General features: G+C 38.9%; 1 protein-coding gene across 28 annotated transcripts in view; it reads right to left on the reverse strand.

The window, feature by feature from the left end:
* Ehbp1 (EH domain binding protein 1) overlaps positions 1-17,231 on the reverse strand; it is a 281,259-nt gene that overhangs the window by 165,661 nt on the left and 98,367 nt on the right. For all 28 annotated transcript variants that reach the window (NM_153078.4, NM_001252515.1, XM_011243681.3 and 25 more), the window contains exon 6: positions 1,340-1,521. In NM_153078.4, coding sequence (NP_694718.4) covers positions 1,340-1,521 — 182 coding nt within the window. The remainder of the gene's footprint in view (positions 1-1,339; positions 1,522-17,231) is intronic.

Below are 17,231 nucleotides of genomic sequence, written 5' to 3' on the forward strand. Positions count from 1 at the left end.
ATTATAGTAACCACATTCTACTGGGCTAACTATGTGCAGAGCTGCAGTTCAGACTGGACCATCTTTTCCCCTTACCCTTACTAGGACATTCTCAGCATAGCATTTCCATTTATCCTGCCCCTCATCTTCTCCAAGTACAGACTCATGCATTGCGCGGATCACATGTACTTATTCCTGACTTGATTATCTGCAATGAGTGCTTATTCAGCCCTTAGGAAGTGATGTTTCTGGTTTTGTGTTGCTTTTTGAAAAAGGCATTGTGCTGGTTACTTTTTGTCAACTTGACATAAACCATAGTCACTTGAGAAGAAGAGACCTCTACCAAGAACTGTCTCTATCAGATTAGCTAGTAGGCAAGTCTGTGGGGCATTTTCTTGATTAATGATTGATGTAGAAGGGTCCAGCTCCTGTGGATGGTGCCACCTCCAAGGAAGTGGGCCTGGGTTGTATAAGAAAGTAGCCTGAGAGGCTCTACCAGCGCCTGACTGAGACAGATGCAGATAGATTGGACTGAGCCTGGGAACCCCTATGGAAGAAAACTCAGGAGAAGGACTGAAGGAACTGAACGGGCTTGCAACCCCCAAGGAAGAACAACAGTTATCAGTTAACTGGGTCCCCCAGAGCTCCCAGAGACTAAACCACCAACCAAAGAGCATACATGAGCTAGCAGGTCCATGGCTCCCCACTAAATATGCAGCAGAGGACTTCCCTTGGTCCTGTGGAGGCTTGATGCCCTAGAAAAGAGGGATGCTAGAGGGGTGAGGTAGGAGCGGGTGGGAAGGTGGGGGAGCACCCTCTTAGAGGCGAAGGAGAGCAAGGAAGGGGTACCGGGAAGGGGGAAGTCATTTGAAATGTAAATAAATAAAATAATTAATAATAATAAAGAAAGCCAGATAGAAAGAAGGCTGAGAAGTCAAGAAGAGCAAACGCAGGAGCTCTATTTCTTCGTGGCTTCTGCTTCAGTTCTTGCCTTGAGGTCCTGCCTGGCTTCACTTGAATGATGCTGTAACCTGAGTCCTAATCAGCCTTGTTCTCCTCAGTGCTGCTTTGGGCCAGCGTTGTACCATAGCAACAGAGACAAAAATGGCAGCCAGTGGTACCAAATGTTTTTGCCTTGAGTGCTGGGACTGGGGTGCACATCACTAGGTCAACTCATACTGATTTTGAAATGGTAACAGTTACACTTTTTATGTCATTGTTGCTCTGGAGAATCAAGACAGGATTTTAAAATAACAAGGGCATTCATCCTCTGAAAACAAAGCAGAGAGCTGGAGAAGGGCTGGCGTGCATGGATGTCTGCCCTGCGCCCATCCACTAAGACGGGAAGGGAGTCACTTACGTTGCTTTTCCCTCCCGAAGGAAGATACAGGACAGTGAGAACTGGAGAGTGGCAGACACGACCTTCTTAGACAGCGGCTTGAATTTTAACTTGACGTCAGTTTGTGTTGGCATGGGGCTTGCGTACTGTTTCATGTTAATGCTGCTGGTGGCAAGAGCTTTCCTCCGACCAGAAGGGGATTCCTGGAAGACAAAAAAATAATTATGTAGTTTGGAATTATTTTATAGCCAATAAAAAAGAAACAAGAACTTCCTTTGCTAAAAAAATTCTTGTAATGCAATAATAAAATTGTGATGAGCTTTTATTACAGCTTTTATATCTAAGTAAAACAGAAAGAGATGGCCCAGGCATAAATATTTATACTAGAGGAGAATGTGAAACAGAAACTAGTGACGAGCACACGTAGAGCTCACACCTATAAGTCCAGCACTAAGGTAGATACAGGCACAAGGATCCAGAATTCACAGCTAGCCTCAACTATGTAAGACCCTGCCTCAGGAAAACTGGGAATGGCTCCAAGACTAGTGTGAGAAAAAGATCTATCATAGGCAAGAAGGGCACTGTAAGTGCCCTTACCTGCTTTTTTTCTCTCTTTGATTAAATTAATGTAATCAAATGGTGTTTTCTTGCTAAACCTATAATTTTTCCTAGGACCTTTTCTGCTTATTTTAGTCCATGATTCTCCCTCTTTTCCTTGGGATCACATATATCATTGAAGAAAATGTTTCTCAGGTCTTGCATCCATGGCAACATTGCTGACTGAGCTGAGTGCATCTACAAAAGTTCTTTAAAACAGTTAGTGCCCATTCCTCACAACTAGACACAGAGAAGCCTGCTTACAATCAAAAGTGTGTCATATTCCATTAATAATTCCTTGTGTTTCACAACTGCTTTCTGTACAATAAAGACTTAGGGGTTGATGAGAACAGGGCAGTAATACATAACTGGGCACTAACCATATGTAGGATTCCATGTAAATTCTGGAGACACATGAAAACACATGAGATAATCTTTCATTGTGTTCTACTGGCAACAGGAAATTCAGACACAGGCTGATTTGTAATAATGTAAACTAAGATCATACATATACCACCTATGATTTTTTTGAGGTTAACTGATCTTGGAATTGAAAACAACTTTATGGATTAATGTCCAAGCCATGTGATCTTGAGCAAGTCAAGAAACTTCTGCCTCAGTAATGGCCCCTATACAATAAGAAGTTACTAAACAAAGCCATTCATGTTTTGTAATTATTTTCTACAAAATCACTCAATTTTCCAACCATGGTAAAAAATTTTACCATAGATACCTTTGTATTACTATTCAATGAATTTTGATTCATCCTATGAGAGACAATTTTGCTTAAAGTAAGGCTACTCTGCTTGAATCAAAGCATTACAAGATTTTTTCAAAAACCTAACATTTCTGCCTAACAAATAAGTAAAGTATAATGTCACCTCCCTAAAGAATACCTATTTTAAAATGTGGTCTTATCTGTCAGATTATGCACAGCAATATTATACAGAACTATTAGTGCATGCAGAAACCTTATGAATGAATTTCAAAAATGCATCAAGCACTTGAGAAGTTAAGCCCTCTCAGAAGAAATACTTAAGAATATGCAAATACCCTCAACCGAATCAAGTTGAACAGATGTGACTATCCCTAACAATACCAGTGTTCTTTCCCTGGTCGCTACTGTCAATCAAAGGATAAGATTAAGGTCCAAGGTTCTGACAATGTGCAAAATGAAACAGTACAGTTGAAGAATATCAATTTATTACACTGATGTGAACAATAACCTCTTATTGTCCCTCTAGAATAGCTATGTACTGTATCTACATACAGTCTAGAATGTAACGCCCTGGGTTAAAGCATGACATACAACTGTCACTTTATTACCTTCTGTGCTTGTTCTGTTTCACAAAAGCATGACACTGATCCCTAATATAACAATTTAATTCTGTAATAAAATAAACTATGAAATTAACATAGCTTAGAAATTCCATAATTCTAAAAGCTGTATGTGAAGATACTACTTTTAAGCTATAGAGTTTTTAATGACTAATACTCTGTCAGTCATTATTTTATTTGGAAGCGAATGTTATATAGAAAAGCTTCCCTGCTGAGGTGTTTGGCAGTGAGTGGCTCTGAAGCAATAGGCAATATAATACACTATGCTCTAAACACATTCTGTCACAAACACTTAAGTAAAATTCTTTAATACTGTTCGATATAAACAAAAAACAAACAAACAAAAATAAAAACCTAAAAGAGTGTTTGCAAAATAAATGAGCAGAGACCTGGATCCCATTTCTTCACATCCTACAACTGGGTCCAGGGGGCAACTGGTTCTCAGTCAGTCACATACCACCATCTCCTCCCTCCACCTCTTTACTCCTTTTCTCTTCCTGGTTTGTGCCCCTCCCCCTGTTTAGATCATCAGGATCTAGAGGATCCTAAAATCACATTTTCAGATCCCTAAGGAAGTCCACATAAAATGATCATTAAGTTCTCTGCCTTGCTTTCATAACTTTTTTTAATTTATCGTAGGCTGATACATTGCCATTTCTAACAAATGCAACTTATCGTTGAAATCAGAATGTGGCAGGACTTATTTCTCTAACTAAGTCTCAGTCTCACTTTCTCTATTGACAAATATCTCTAAAAGGCGAACAAGAGCAAGCATTGCGAAGAACAATCTGCACTGCTATTGACCGTTTCCACTGGAACAAGTCCCCACTGCCTTCGAAAGCTGAACTCATGCACATCTTATGACTGAGCAGTTCTCTTAGAATTTAAGTCCTAGAAAAATCTTCATGACAAAGATGACAGGTTAGAAGCCATCTCTATATGTTATATGGTTGATGATAAGAGTCGGGGTGGGGGGAAACAAGAATAAACTATTTTAAAGACAGACAGGAGGGCAGAACATCCCAAACTGCAATAGGAAAAAACAAAACAAAACAAAACTAGAAAGGTAATGCCTTGGAAAGAAGGAAGCACCATGTAGCTTTGCTGCAGACTCCAAAAGTTGCCTGTGTTCTGTTCTCAGAGAGGTGCTGGTGATTGAGCTTTCAAGTGAGGACGGTTCACTAATATCCTCAACGAAAACTTGAGAAGGCACCAATAGCAGATGTGTAAATAGCAAACCGAAATACAAGAAACCTGGAAGGCAAGGCAACATGACTGCTCCAAGCATCACAATTCCTCAGCTACTAAATCCAAAGACACAGAAACAAGTAAAACGCCAGATGCAAAGTTCAAACATTTACTTATAAAAGTGGTCAGTGACTTCAAAGATGATAGACACAAGCAATTAAAGAAAGCAGCTCAGGACATAAATGAGTCTGCAACACAGCTGAGGAAGCAATAAAACAATTCTGGAGGGGAAGAGAAAAGATGATAGAAACACTGGAAATGAACAAATTAAAATGAAAACACAGTCCAAGCAGGAAAAAAAGGGGGGTAGGGGAAACAAAATGGACAGGATCAGGAAATACTGTCAGGCACTGATACTGAAAAACATGAGCACAACTCTAGGACAGAACTAGAGAACAAACCCAAGAATGCGTGGAGTAGAAAAGAACAGAGATAAAAGCTGAAAGCATAGAAAAGCTAATCAATAAAATTTTAGCAGGAAAGGAAGGGAAAGAAATGGACAGACAGGCACAAGACATTTAAACCCCAATAGACAATACCAACGATATTTCCATGACATGATACATTTAAGATACCAAAATTATAAAGCCAAAGGGAAAAACAATACTAGAACCTGTAAGAGAACAATGCTAACTCCCACCACAGTGACACCAGATCTTCAAGAGAAGTTCTCAAAGCTGGGAAAGAATGGGACGTATATTTAAAACTCCCAAAACCAAGGGCTGCCCACTAAGATGGTTATACAAAATTAACTTTTAAAATTGACAAAGAAATATACTCCAAAGAAGCAACAACCAAAGAAAGCCATGCTTGCCAAGCTAGCTCGGCAGGAGCTACTTAAATCCTAACACAGAGAGGAGAAAGTCCCCATCACACAGGAAAAGGGGAGAATGAACTCATGAGAGGAGTAGATGAAAAATATGAACTGGAAAAACACAATCTTGTCTAATTCATAAAATCAGCAAATCCACTCACCTGAATAGAGGAGAGAGAAAAAAATAAAACAAAACAAACAACAGTCCAACCAGCCAGGAAAAGAGCCAAGAAGATTACATGAATCTGCAAATGAAGAATAAATTTCAATGGAAGTAGCCTTAACTCTAGAACGGAAAGACACACTAGCTGATTCTTTTTTTTTTTTTTAAAGGATCCTGCTATTTGTTGTCTCCCAGAAGCATACTTCATTGACAAAGACACATAAAGTATGGAAAAAATGAAATCAATATACTTAAGCAAAAGGAAGTGAAAGCCAAACCAGCACAGATATTTTGTGCTACATAATAGATATCAGGCCTGATAAAACCACAGCATACTAATAAAAAGAAAAATGTGCCGTGAGGTACATGTGACCACTCTAATACTGGAGCTCTCCCCTGAGAACAGACACAGGCTGAAGGGGCAGATAGACTGAAACAGTAGCAGCAGGTAACTCCAATGAAACAGTAACAGCAGGTAACTCCAACACCCCACTTTTGTTTTTGGTAGGCCATGCAGATTCACAAAACAAGTTCCAGGAGCTGATGAGATGTTAGCCCAAGGTCCTGAGTTTGATGCCCACAACCCATGTAAAAAGCTGAGCATGATGGGACACGCCTGACCTCCCAGTGCAGGGGATGCGAAGACAACAGGACCCCTCGAGTTCGCTGGCCACCCAGCCTAGCTAAACTGACTCCAAATTCATTAAGAGGCTTTGTCTCAAAATATAGGTCAGCAAATTTTAAGGAAAACGCTTGATATTAACCTCTGGCACACACACACATACGCGTACCACATAAAATCAATAAATTTCAGAATTAATATACACCACACAACAAATATATTTAACAGGCATCTAAGAATAACTATCTAATGAGAGGGGTACTCTCTCCAAAATATGTCAAGTTTAAGCCACAAAACAAGTCTCTTGTGTCTTACCACAGTAGAATCAATAGCAAAAGAAATCACAGAAACTATATAAATAATGGGAAATTGAATACTCAATTCTGAATGACTAATAAAACACAGAAGAAATCAGGGAAGAATTTTTAAAATTTCTATAACTAAATGAAAAGCATAACTCTCTGGCACCTTTTACTACATATTGCAGCTATGAGAACTTACAATTAAAAACTGTGAGTGATCCAAAATAAGAAACCTGACAACCAACACATTTCATGGTCTTAGGAAAAACAAGTCAAACCCAACAGTAGTAGAAGTAAAGAAAGAAAAAGAAAAATTGATGCAGGAATTATTAAAATTAAACTAATGGCAAAAGAATGTTTTAAAGTTATAGATCATACACATTAAAGCATGAAATGTAAGAACTCAATAAATAAAACAAATAAATTTCACTTAGCACCTAATTTAAGAAACAGAATACACTACCATCTAGCTTAAAGGCTGCACATCTCTCCCATTCTTTCCTCCAGTGGCAACCAGTAAACTAAAGCTGCACCCTCTTTTTCAAAGCTATTGTTGACTATACATACACCCTGAAGCACCTTTTGCCGATGAACAGATTATAAAATGTATATAAATACAAAGTAATGCCCATGGAAGACAAAAGAGATCATCAGATCCTTTGGAACCAAATTACAGGTGGCTGGGAGCCAACCAACAGGAGCTGGGGACCAAAAGGAGGTCCTCAGGAAAGACAGCCAGTCCTATCACCTGCCAGGGCCCTCTGGAGCCCAGTCTTTGCTGAAGATTTTTATGAAGTTGTACTGAATCTTGACCCACCTCCACAGTGTATAACGCTCACCACTGTCTACTTCCAGAACACTCTTATCTCTAACAGCATGCTGTACTTACTAAACCAGCTCCATGTGTGGCTCCTCCCAGCACCTCACATCTTATATTCTACTCTCTATCTCTATATTGTATCTTTTCCTGTACCTCACTTAGCATGTTCAAATTCTATGGAAAATCCAATTATGGTTTTTATTGAAGCTGTATTAAACCTATGGATCAGTGTTGGTAAGTTGATACCCTCAGAATACTGTTTCATTACTCTACAATAAGGCATTACTCTCTACATACTTATTCAAGTCTTTAAAATTTCAATGTTCTATCATTTTATACAGGGATTGTTCATATTTTTCTAGATTTAATCCTTGGTACTTTCTGTTGTTAGTATAAACCTTGCACTCTTTAACACTCGTGAATGAACAATTTCTTGCATATAGAAAGGCAATAAAACTTGCATTTATGATATTTTAATACTCTTTATTAATGCCATAGAATATATTTCCTTTTGGGTTTCTATTTCATCATAACTTTTTTTAATTAGATATTTTCTTTATTTACATTTCAAATGTTATCCCCTTTCCTAGTTTTCCCTCCAAAAATCCTCTATCCACTCCCTCCTCCCCCTGCTCCACAACCCACCCACTCTTGCTTCCTGGCCCTGGCATTCCCCTATACTAGGGCATAGAGCCTTCACAGAACCTAGGGCCTCTCCTCCCACTGATGACTGACTAGGCCATCCTCTGCTACATATGCAGCTGGAGCCACGAGTCCCACCAAGTGTTTTCTTTGATTGGTGGTTTAGTCCCAGGGAGCTCTGGGGGTACTGGTTAGTTCATATTGTTGTTTCTCCTATGGGGGCGCTGCAAACCCCCTTCAGCTCCTTGGGTCCTTTCTCTAGCTCCTTCATTGGGGACCCTGTGCTCAGCTCAGGATGACTGTGAGCATTCACTTAAAAACTAGTTATATATTCCATTTTTCCAAACTACAATTTTTTTCTTGATGATCTCTAGAAACCTTAGGGTACCTACCATTTTTGATTATATAAATGAAGAAGCCATTCACACATTATTCTGGTAAATAGAGGGGACATTTACACATCTCTCTCAATCTTGGAAAGGAGAGCATTGGCCTTTAATCTGTATCATGTTTACTGTATATCTCCTCTTTGTAAGTATGACCCTCTATAAAGTGAAGCTTCCCTTAGGTTACTAGCTTGCTTTGGGGTTCTAATTTTGTCCATACAGATGAGTACCATTTTTAAGCTTCTGTCTTTCACAATAACTTTTTATAACCCTTTCTGTGCTCATCTCTAAAAATGTTTACGTTTATATGTTTAGCCATGTTTAACACTCATCTGCAACATTTCTCTTTTGTTCCTAAACAATTCTTGCTAGAAGCTACGTCACTAACCTTCCCATATTAACAAGTCTTCAGCTCTGCTGACCCTAATGAACATTCATCTTCTATCTCACTTTCTACTCATTTTTAACATTTGCATCATACTTTCTATGTTTTTATTCTATCTAAACTCCTGAATTTTGATCAGCTTTTACTGTGCCTATACTGTATTTAAACTATGTATTTCTTGGGGCAGGACCCAAAAGCAAGTCCCAGAACAAAAGCCAAAGAAAAACCAGGAAGACCCCTGGGCCTGCTGGTCAGCCAGTCCAGTTAATTGGCAAGTTTTAGGACAATAAGAAACCTTGTCTCAAAATCCTGAGCCTACACCCACACATGCATGTACATCTACACATATACAAACAGCTGTCTAAGTACTGCTTCAACTCTCTGTCTCATGTTTTACTCTGAGTTACTTCTGGTTACTCTGGTTAAATATATTCTAATTTTTATCTCAGGTGCTTTGATTTGGAAGATGTATAGAAACTTTTCCAAACTATATGGGTTTTTTTCTACTTATTTTTTTAAAAAACTGATTACCATTTAATTGTACCACATCACAGAAGGTGGTTTAATTATAATCCTTCAAAATGTATCCAGTCAATTTTTATGGGCAAATTTATGATCACCTTACACATGCGTTCCATAACTCCTTACACAGTACCTAACTAGTATTCCTTTTTTTAAAAAACCTTTTCCAATTTATTATTAGGTATTTTCTTCATTTACATTTCAAATGCTGTCCTGAAAGTCCCCTATACCCTCCTCTCACCCTGCTCCCCCACCCACCCACTTCTACTTCTTGGCCCTGGCGTTTCCCTGTACTGGGGCATATAAAGTTTGCAAGACCAATGGGGTCTCTTCTCCCAGTGATGGCCGACTAGGCCATCTTCTGATACATATGCAGCTAGAGACATGAGCTCCAGGGGGTACTGGTTAGTTCATATTGTTGTTCCACCTATAGTGTAGCAGACCCCTTCAGCTCCTTGGATACTTTCTATAGCTCTTCCATTGGGGGCCCTGTGTTCCATCCAATAGCTGCTAACTAGTATTCCTATACAGCTGTTAATCTACAATAGATCACTTTTGTGTAAACTCACCTGCAGCACCCGATTGTTTATATCCTATGTGGTAAGGACAACAGATATGTTCGAAAATGAGGTCTGGGATATTTTCTAGCACACACAGACCAATCAGTAAACAAGTGAGAGACTGTAAAGCTGCTCAAGACACAGGCCACCTTCCCGTAGACTCTGAAGAACACTTCCAATGAACCACGCCTCTTCCTGAGCACACATAAGCTTCTCAAGCAGGTTCTGGTCATCTGCCTGAACTGAATCAATGCAACTGGGAACCAGGCTTGCTGCCCTTGTCTTTATTTACAGTTATTCTCAACAAAAGACATTTAAAGTCACATCCCAGCCCTCATTTACCCAAGGGTCTCCACTGCCATGTAACACCCAGCACAGCACACCTTAGGAATATCAGCAAGCCCTACGTGGTCAGGCCCCCAACAATGCTCTTGAATTCTCCCTCTCCTTCCCGCTCCTCCCCTCATTTTCTGGGCTCCACTACCTAGGCCTCACCCTTGCTGCTGCCCTTACCAGGAGTGTTCCTCTGGTATGTATCATGTAGTTAGTTCTCTCTGCCGTTAGTTAGATCTTTTCTCAGATCTGCTTCCCTGGACCCAGCCCTTTTCTGAGTGCCTTACATAAAATTTCAGCTACTCTCTGAGTGAACATATTTTGTCTTCTATTTTCTCTCCTCCACTTTCCTTTCCAAACATGCAAATTTTATTTACACACTCTCTCTACCCTGTTCAATGACAGCAGGCATTTTTGTGTAACTGTTGATTACTGTATCCTAGTTCAAGAACCACAGCTCAACAAATATCTCCCGAGTGAAAAATTGGATTGTAACCTTACAACTTCTTATTCCAAATGTTTTGAACTAATTTTACATTATTAGTTTCTTCTGTTTAAGATTTTTTTCACATACCTATAAGGTACCTTCACAAAGGCATTCCTCGTCTTAAAAGAGGAAGAGGGATATATGGCTTCCCATGGTAGAGTAGCTTTCAATTTATAACCTACTAGCAGTTATAGAGGTAGGCAGAGGTTTGTTCCAGCCAGATAGGTCAGCAACGGTAGACAGCTGAGACATAGGATAAACAGAACAAGATAGGGATGGACCCCTGCACTGACTCACATAGGTGGTGTTGAACTGCAACGATAAGCTATCAACACCCCATCCCCCGAGAAATACAACAGAGCACTCTGCAGAAAACAGATGCTACCAACATGGACCTGGAAGTTTGCAGTTAGGAGGGAAGTGAACTACCTAACAAACTGCTCTCAAACCAGGAGCCACAGACCTTCTTATGGGTTTCTGCCCCTCTGTTTGACATTTCACCTCCTCTGATTTTAGGACTGTCTCTTGTAAACAGCATATCTACCAAAAATAAAGAAATAAATAAAGAAATAAATAAATAAATAAATAAAGATAAAATAACCCAATCTATTTTCCACTGCTTTTTCTGGAGATTAGATCAATAGTTTGTAAGGGATTTTGTCTCAAGACTGCACATGATTCAAGAACTCTAAAAAGATTCTCCTATGTGGATTGTATCTATTAGTATTTATTTTAATACAAATAAAAATTGTGAAATTAACAATATTCTATTTTTAATTGTCTAGTACACTTAAACTACTGTCAAATCACAGGAGTGATGTACATATGAATCAAGAATAAAGCCTGAAAAGTCTCGAAGATATGGGCACAGGGAAAAAAATTCCTGAATAGAACAGCAATGGCTTGTGCTTTAAGATCGAGAATTGACAAATGGGACCTCATGAAACTGCAAAGCTTCTGCAAGGCAAAAGACACCGTCAATAAGACAAAAAGACCAACAACAGATTGGGAAAGGATCTTTACCTATCCTAAATCAGATAGGGGACTAATATCCAATATATATAAAGAACTCAAGAGGGTGGACTCCAGAAAATCAAATAGCCCCCTTAAAAGATGGGGCTCAGAGCTGAACAAAGAATTCTCACCCGAGTAATACCGAAAGGCTGAGAAACACCTGAAAAAATGTTCAACATCCTTAATCATCAGGGAAATGCAAATCAAAACAACCCTGAGATTCCATCTCACACCAGTCAGAATGGCTAAGATCAAAAATTCAGGTGACAGCAGATGCTGGCGTGGATGTGGAGAAAGGAACACTCCTCCATTGTTGGTGGGATTGCAAGCTTGTACAACCACTCTGGAAATCAGTCTGGCGGTTCCTCAGAAAATTGGACATAGTACTACCGGAGGATCCCGCAATACCTCTCCTGGGCATATATCCAGAAGATGTCCCAACCGGTAAGAAGGACACATGCTCCACTATGTTCATAGCAGCCTTATTTATAATAGCCAGAAGCTGGAAAGAACCCAGATGTCCCTCAACAGAGGAATGGATACAAAAGATGTGGTACATTTACACAATGGAGTACTACTCAGCTATTAAAAAGAATGAATTCACAAAATTCCTAGGCAAATGGTTGGACCTGGAGGGCATCATCCTGAGTGAGGTAACCCAATCACAAAAGAACTCAAATGAAATGTACTCACTGATAAGTGGATATTAACCCAGAAACTTAGTATAGTGAGATATAAGGTACAATATGTAAAACATATGAAACTGAAGAAGAACGAAGACCAAAGTGTGGACACTTTGCTCATTCTTAGAATTGGAAACAATCACCCATGGAAGGAGTTACAGAGACAAAGTTTGGAGCTGAGACAAAAGGATGGTCCATCTAGAGACTGCCATATCCAGGGATCCATCCCATAATTAGCCTCCAAGCGATGACACCATTGCATACACTAGCAAGCCTTTGTTGCAAGGACGGTGATATAGCTGTCTCTTGTGAGACTAGGCCGGGGCCTAGCAAACACAGAAGTGGATGCTCACAGTCAACTATTGGATGGATCACAGGGCCCCCAATGGAGGAGCTAGAGAAAGTACTCAAGGAGCTAAAGAGATCTGCAACCCTATCGGAGGAACAACGTTATGAACTAACCAGTACCCCAGAGCTCTTGACTCTAGCTGCATATGTATCAAAAGATGACCTAGTCGGCCATCACTGGAAAGAGAGGCCCATTGGTCAGGCAAACTTTATATGCCCCAGTACAAGGGAATGCCAGGGCCAAAAAATGGGAATGGGTGGGTAGGGGAGTTGGGGGGGGGGGACACTTTTGGGATAGCATTGGAAATGTAATTGAAGAAAATACGTAATAAAAAAAAAAAAAAAAGAGTAAAGCCTGCACAGGTTCAAGCCAGAAAGGCTCCCAGCACTGACAGCAAGGACTAGACACAGGGTCCCACCCCTAGCCATGATGCTATCTATCAGCAGCTGATACTTACCTGCAGGGAGAGCATCAGTATTCTCTACTGAAGTGTCCTTGAGTTTTATCAACCTCACTGCAGGGCAGGCCCTACACCCAGGAGTAGCTGGCCAACATAGAACACACTCAATGCCATTTCTGTGAACTTTCTGTTCCATTTTACTTTGTTTTTGTGGGGTTTTTGTTTGTTTTGTTTTGTTTTGCTTTTTGTCTTATTGGGCTTTTTTTTCCTTAAATTTTCCTTTTTGTGAGTTTTTTGTTGTTTCTGTTGCTTTTTTTGTGAGAGAGAGCACATGCAGGGGGAGGGAATAAAGGTGGGTAGGGGAGGCCTGGGAGGAGTTGAGGGAGGGAAAATGTGATCAAATATATTGTACGAAAAATTTAAATTAAAAATAGTGATTAAAATTACAAACTCATGATAACATGTTTTTAAAATAAATATACTTTCTATATAAAAAAAAATCCTAGTGAGAAAAATGTTTGTTTCACATTGTTATGTTATTTTTCTTTCTCACTCCTTAAAATCTCTTTAATGTCTACTTGAAAAGTCAACTCTTCTGGTATATTCCATCTGTGTGATGATATATATTCTTGATTATACAAAATCAAGACTCACAGTTATATAGTTGGGGAAAAAAACCCAATATTTTAGTAACTTCATATCACTTTAGGTCTTCATACTTGAGATGCGTCCCAAAATTCAAATAATGGTTTTTCAACAGTTAACAGTAACACAAATGGTGAAACCTTATCAATGAACTTTTTAATCCCTGTAAAATTAAAATTGCATTGTACTATAATGCACACTATATGAATTATCCACTAGTCCATAATTTTTCAATCTTATACTTTGGTGTCTGGGGGAACTGTAGACTCTTGGATATTTGAAACATTTCATTATTCTCTACCAAAAATAAATCATATTTTTATACTGCCACCTATTCTATCAGAAAAACCTTTAAGCATTGAGAAACTATAACTAAAGGTAGCATGTAGAAAGTTTTTAAAATTCTAATATTCACTGAAAGTTTGAGTTTTATCAGAGACAAAATAAAATTTTAGTTACTTACGTGCAAGTATTAAGTTCAGTTTGTTCATTAAAATAAATTGCTAAGCTTGGATAACCACTTTAGTAATTTCTTTCACGAGTTATGTTTCAGGAAATGAGGAGTTACTTGAGTTTATGGCTCCGTCACAGCCCACGTTCTTCTCCTTGTTACATGTTTCTGTGCTGCAGTGTGGATGCTCAACTCCATGCAGACATCCTTGTTCTGTGTCTCCGTGATGCAGCGTGGGGACTCCACGCAGACGTTTCACTTTGCCATGTGGCACATTACTCCTGTGTTGAAACTTAATCCTTACTCTGATTCTGGAATCTCAGCTGTCTTGAATTAAGACTAGAGTTCCATCTTATGGAATATTCTGTGCCTTTCCTGAATCTCTATACAGAGATGAAAGCAGTAAGCCTCAGTTCGTGCACATAGAACCCCTTCACGTGAACGCCGTGAGGAACAGCTCTTCTAGACCATCTGCTTCAGATATTAGTGTTGATCTACATTTCAGACTCTATTAGGTCACTTCAGAACTAGCTTTAAAATTTTTGTCATATTTCTGTTTTTAGCTATTTTCCAAGAGCTACCACTGAACAAAGCAGAATACTTTGTTTGAGTTTTGATACCCAGCCATCATCACAATAAAGTTCACTGGTCCACAGTTACACTTACGGCTAATGGAGGTTGTTGGGTAATTAACTCTCTAGACCCACAGTTGTGGTCATCAGCATTATACTAGGATTCCCCTGTTCTGTCCACTGAGAATTAAGCTTTAGATACTTAATGTCCCCATAAGGATAAATCAGTACCTGCAACATCCACCCTTCTAAAATCTCCCTGCCTAATACTTGAGCCTATTCTTGCCCCTGTCCTCAAGAACTATTAAGTTCTAAGTACTACTGAACCAAGGCACCAAGAAATGAAATGACAGGCAACTAGAATTCTGAAGAACATTCTAAGATGATGACTAAATTAATGCTGTTTTTATTTAAAATTCTGAGTTAGACAACCTTGCCCTCTGACTCATGAATTATTTCATAGTGTAAAGAATGAGCACTCAATTACCTGAATAAACACTCTCACTACTCATTAGAAAACCAAAACTGTCACAGGAGACAATGTAGAAACTGAAGACATAAGAGCAGTTTCTTATTCCAACCTGCCACTCCACTACAGGAACATCTTACAGTGTGCCTACTAAATAGACAACTGTTTGGTACTTGGCGTTCATACCTAAAAACTCAAGTTGCTGTTCTTTCTAAAACAAAATTAGCTGGTATTTTGTAATATCAAGGCAAGAAAATGCCATATTTTCAAAGTTAGTGAATTATGTGTCTGGCGTCCCTGTATTGAGCTCTGTGATAGCATTCTAAACTTTATGCTGAAATGAAATGATGAAATGAAGTTAATCTAGAAGAGCAACAGTTCTGAATTTAAAACTGTGACGCTGGTCTCTCAAACTGTCACAGCACAGCATTTCTCAGGCCATGCTGATCTCTGCTTCACCAGCAGACCAAGATGAAGCACTACAGAATTTAATTTGGAATTCATGGAGCAATTAAATGCTAAAGCAGACATGCTACAGGGAGCTCTCTCAACCACAAAGACTTAATTAGAAACCATATCAGCTAAAATAACCAACTTAGATGCTCTGGTGGAAGAGACATTAGTAGCAGAGTGTCAACAGGAAGAATCAGCATTAAAAACAAAAACAAAAACCAAAAAACTCCTGATGAGATATATACTCTTTCCCTGATTTATTAAACTACACCAATTTTAAAATCAAAGCTGGCTTTCCTCTAAAAAAGAAAAAAAAAAATTCTAAACAAACCCTCCACTTCTCAAAGGAAACTCCAGGAATTCATAAAATACGAGTCAAAGTCTAAACAAGCTGTAGGCTGTCCATGTTTGCAAGAAGAAGAAGAGACCCTGTGTCTATTCACAGTCTACTACAGAATGCTCCTGCAGTGTCTGTCTGTCGGCCTCGTCCCCTGTGATGCTGGGAAGACAGCAAACGTCCCTATGCACAACGTATGTATGCACTTGCTTCACCTAATGAATGTAAATTAGAAAGTTTTTAAAGTAAGTCTTCACTAGATGTAGGAAGAGAGAAATATAACTACCTCAAGTTTACAGAAGGATTGGTGCTTGAGGATTTTATGGCCAGAACTGAAAAGCATCTGCTGATACTGACTGTTGGTCTCCACATCTCAGCACTCAACAACAACCCACTTCATGGTTCATAAACACAACACAGTCCAACTGAGCTCACTTCATCCCTTAAGTGACTTCTTCCCATGGTTTTTCATCTCACTGAATCAGTCTCTTGACCCAGGACTCACAAAACTAAATGGCTCTAACTGCTAACGCTCTCTAGAGTTTGGATTCTTCTGTCTTCTCCCCTCCACCGGACCCACACCTCAGCATCTAGACTTGCCTTCCCTCCTCTAGTTTCATATAGTCTAGTTTCATAGGAGTCTATGAAAATAATCATGCTTCAAATATTATACCTCTTGATTGTATAAAATTCACTGCAGAAAACTATAAATATACAAAGTACAAAAAGGAAACATTCAAACTTTATTCCGTAAGTAAAACGATAGTTGTTTAGATATATTTTCCTCTAGTTTTCATAGGTACTATTTGTAAAATCCTATTGTTATAATTTAACATTCTAATTTAATAAGCCTATATCTAGATGACACATATCATTCTGTATAATATGGTTACATGATAAGTTTTTATAACTTTCTTATTATTTTACATAAAGTTACTTCCAATTTGCTACTCGTAAAAAAAAAAAATGATGCTGTGCTGAACATTTTTATAACCAAAATATTTTGGGACTCATTTTTTCTTAGAGCAGATTTTAGAACTGAGATTTTTAAAAATGTATTTATGTTAAATGTATAGGTCTCTTGACTGTATTTATGTCCATGTACCACATGTGACCCTGGTGCCTGTCGAGGCCACAGGAGGGTGTCAGATGCCCTAGAATTGAAATTACAGACAGTTGTGAGTAACCATGTGGGTGCTAGGAATCAAACCTGGATCCTCTGCAAGAATAGTTAGTGTTTAACTCCTAAGCCATCTCTCCAGGCCCAGGAGAAAATTGTTCCTATTTATTACTACTATTATTATTATCGGTAGTAGTAGTA

Source organism: Mus musculus, chromosome 11 (genome assembly GCF_000001635.26).
Source record: "Mus musculus strain C57BL/6J chromosome 11, GRCm38.p6 C57BL/6J".
NCBI lineage: Eukaryota > Metazoa > Chordata > Mammalia > Rodentia > Muridae > Mus > Mus musculus.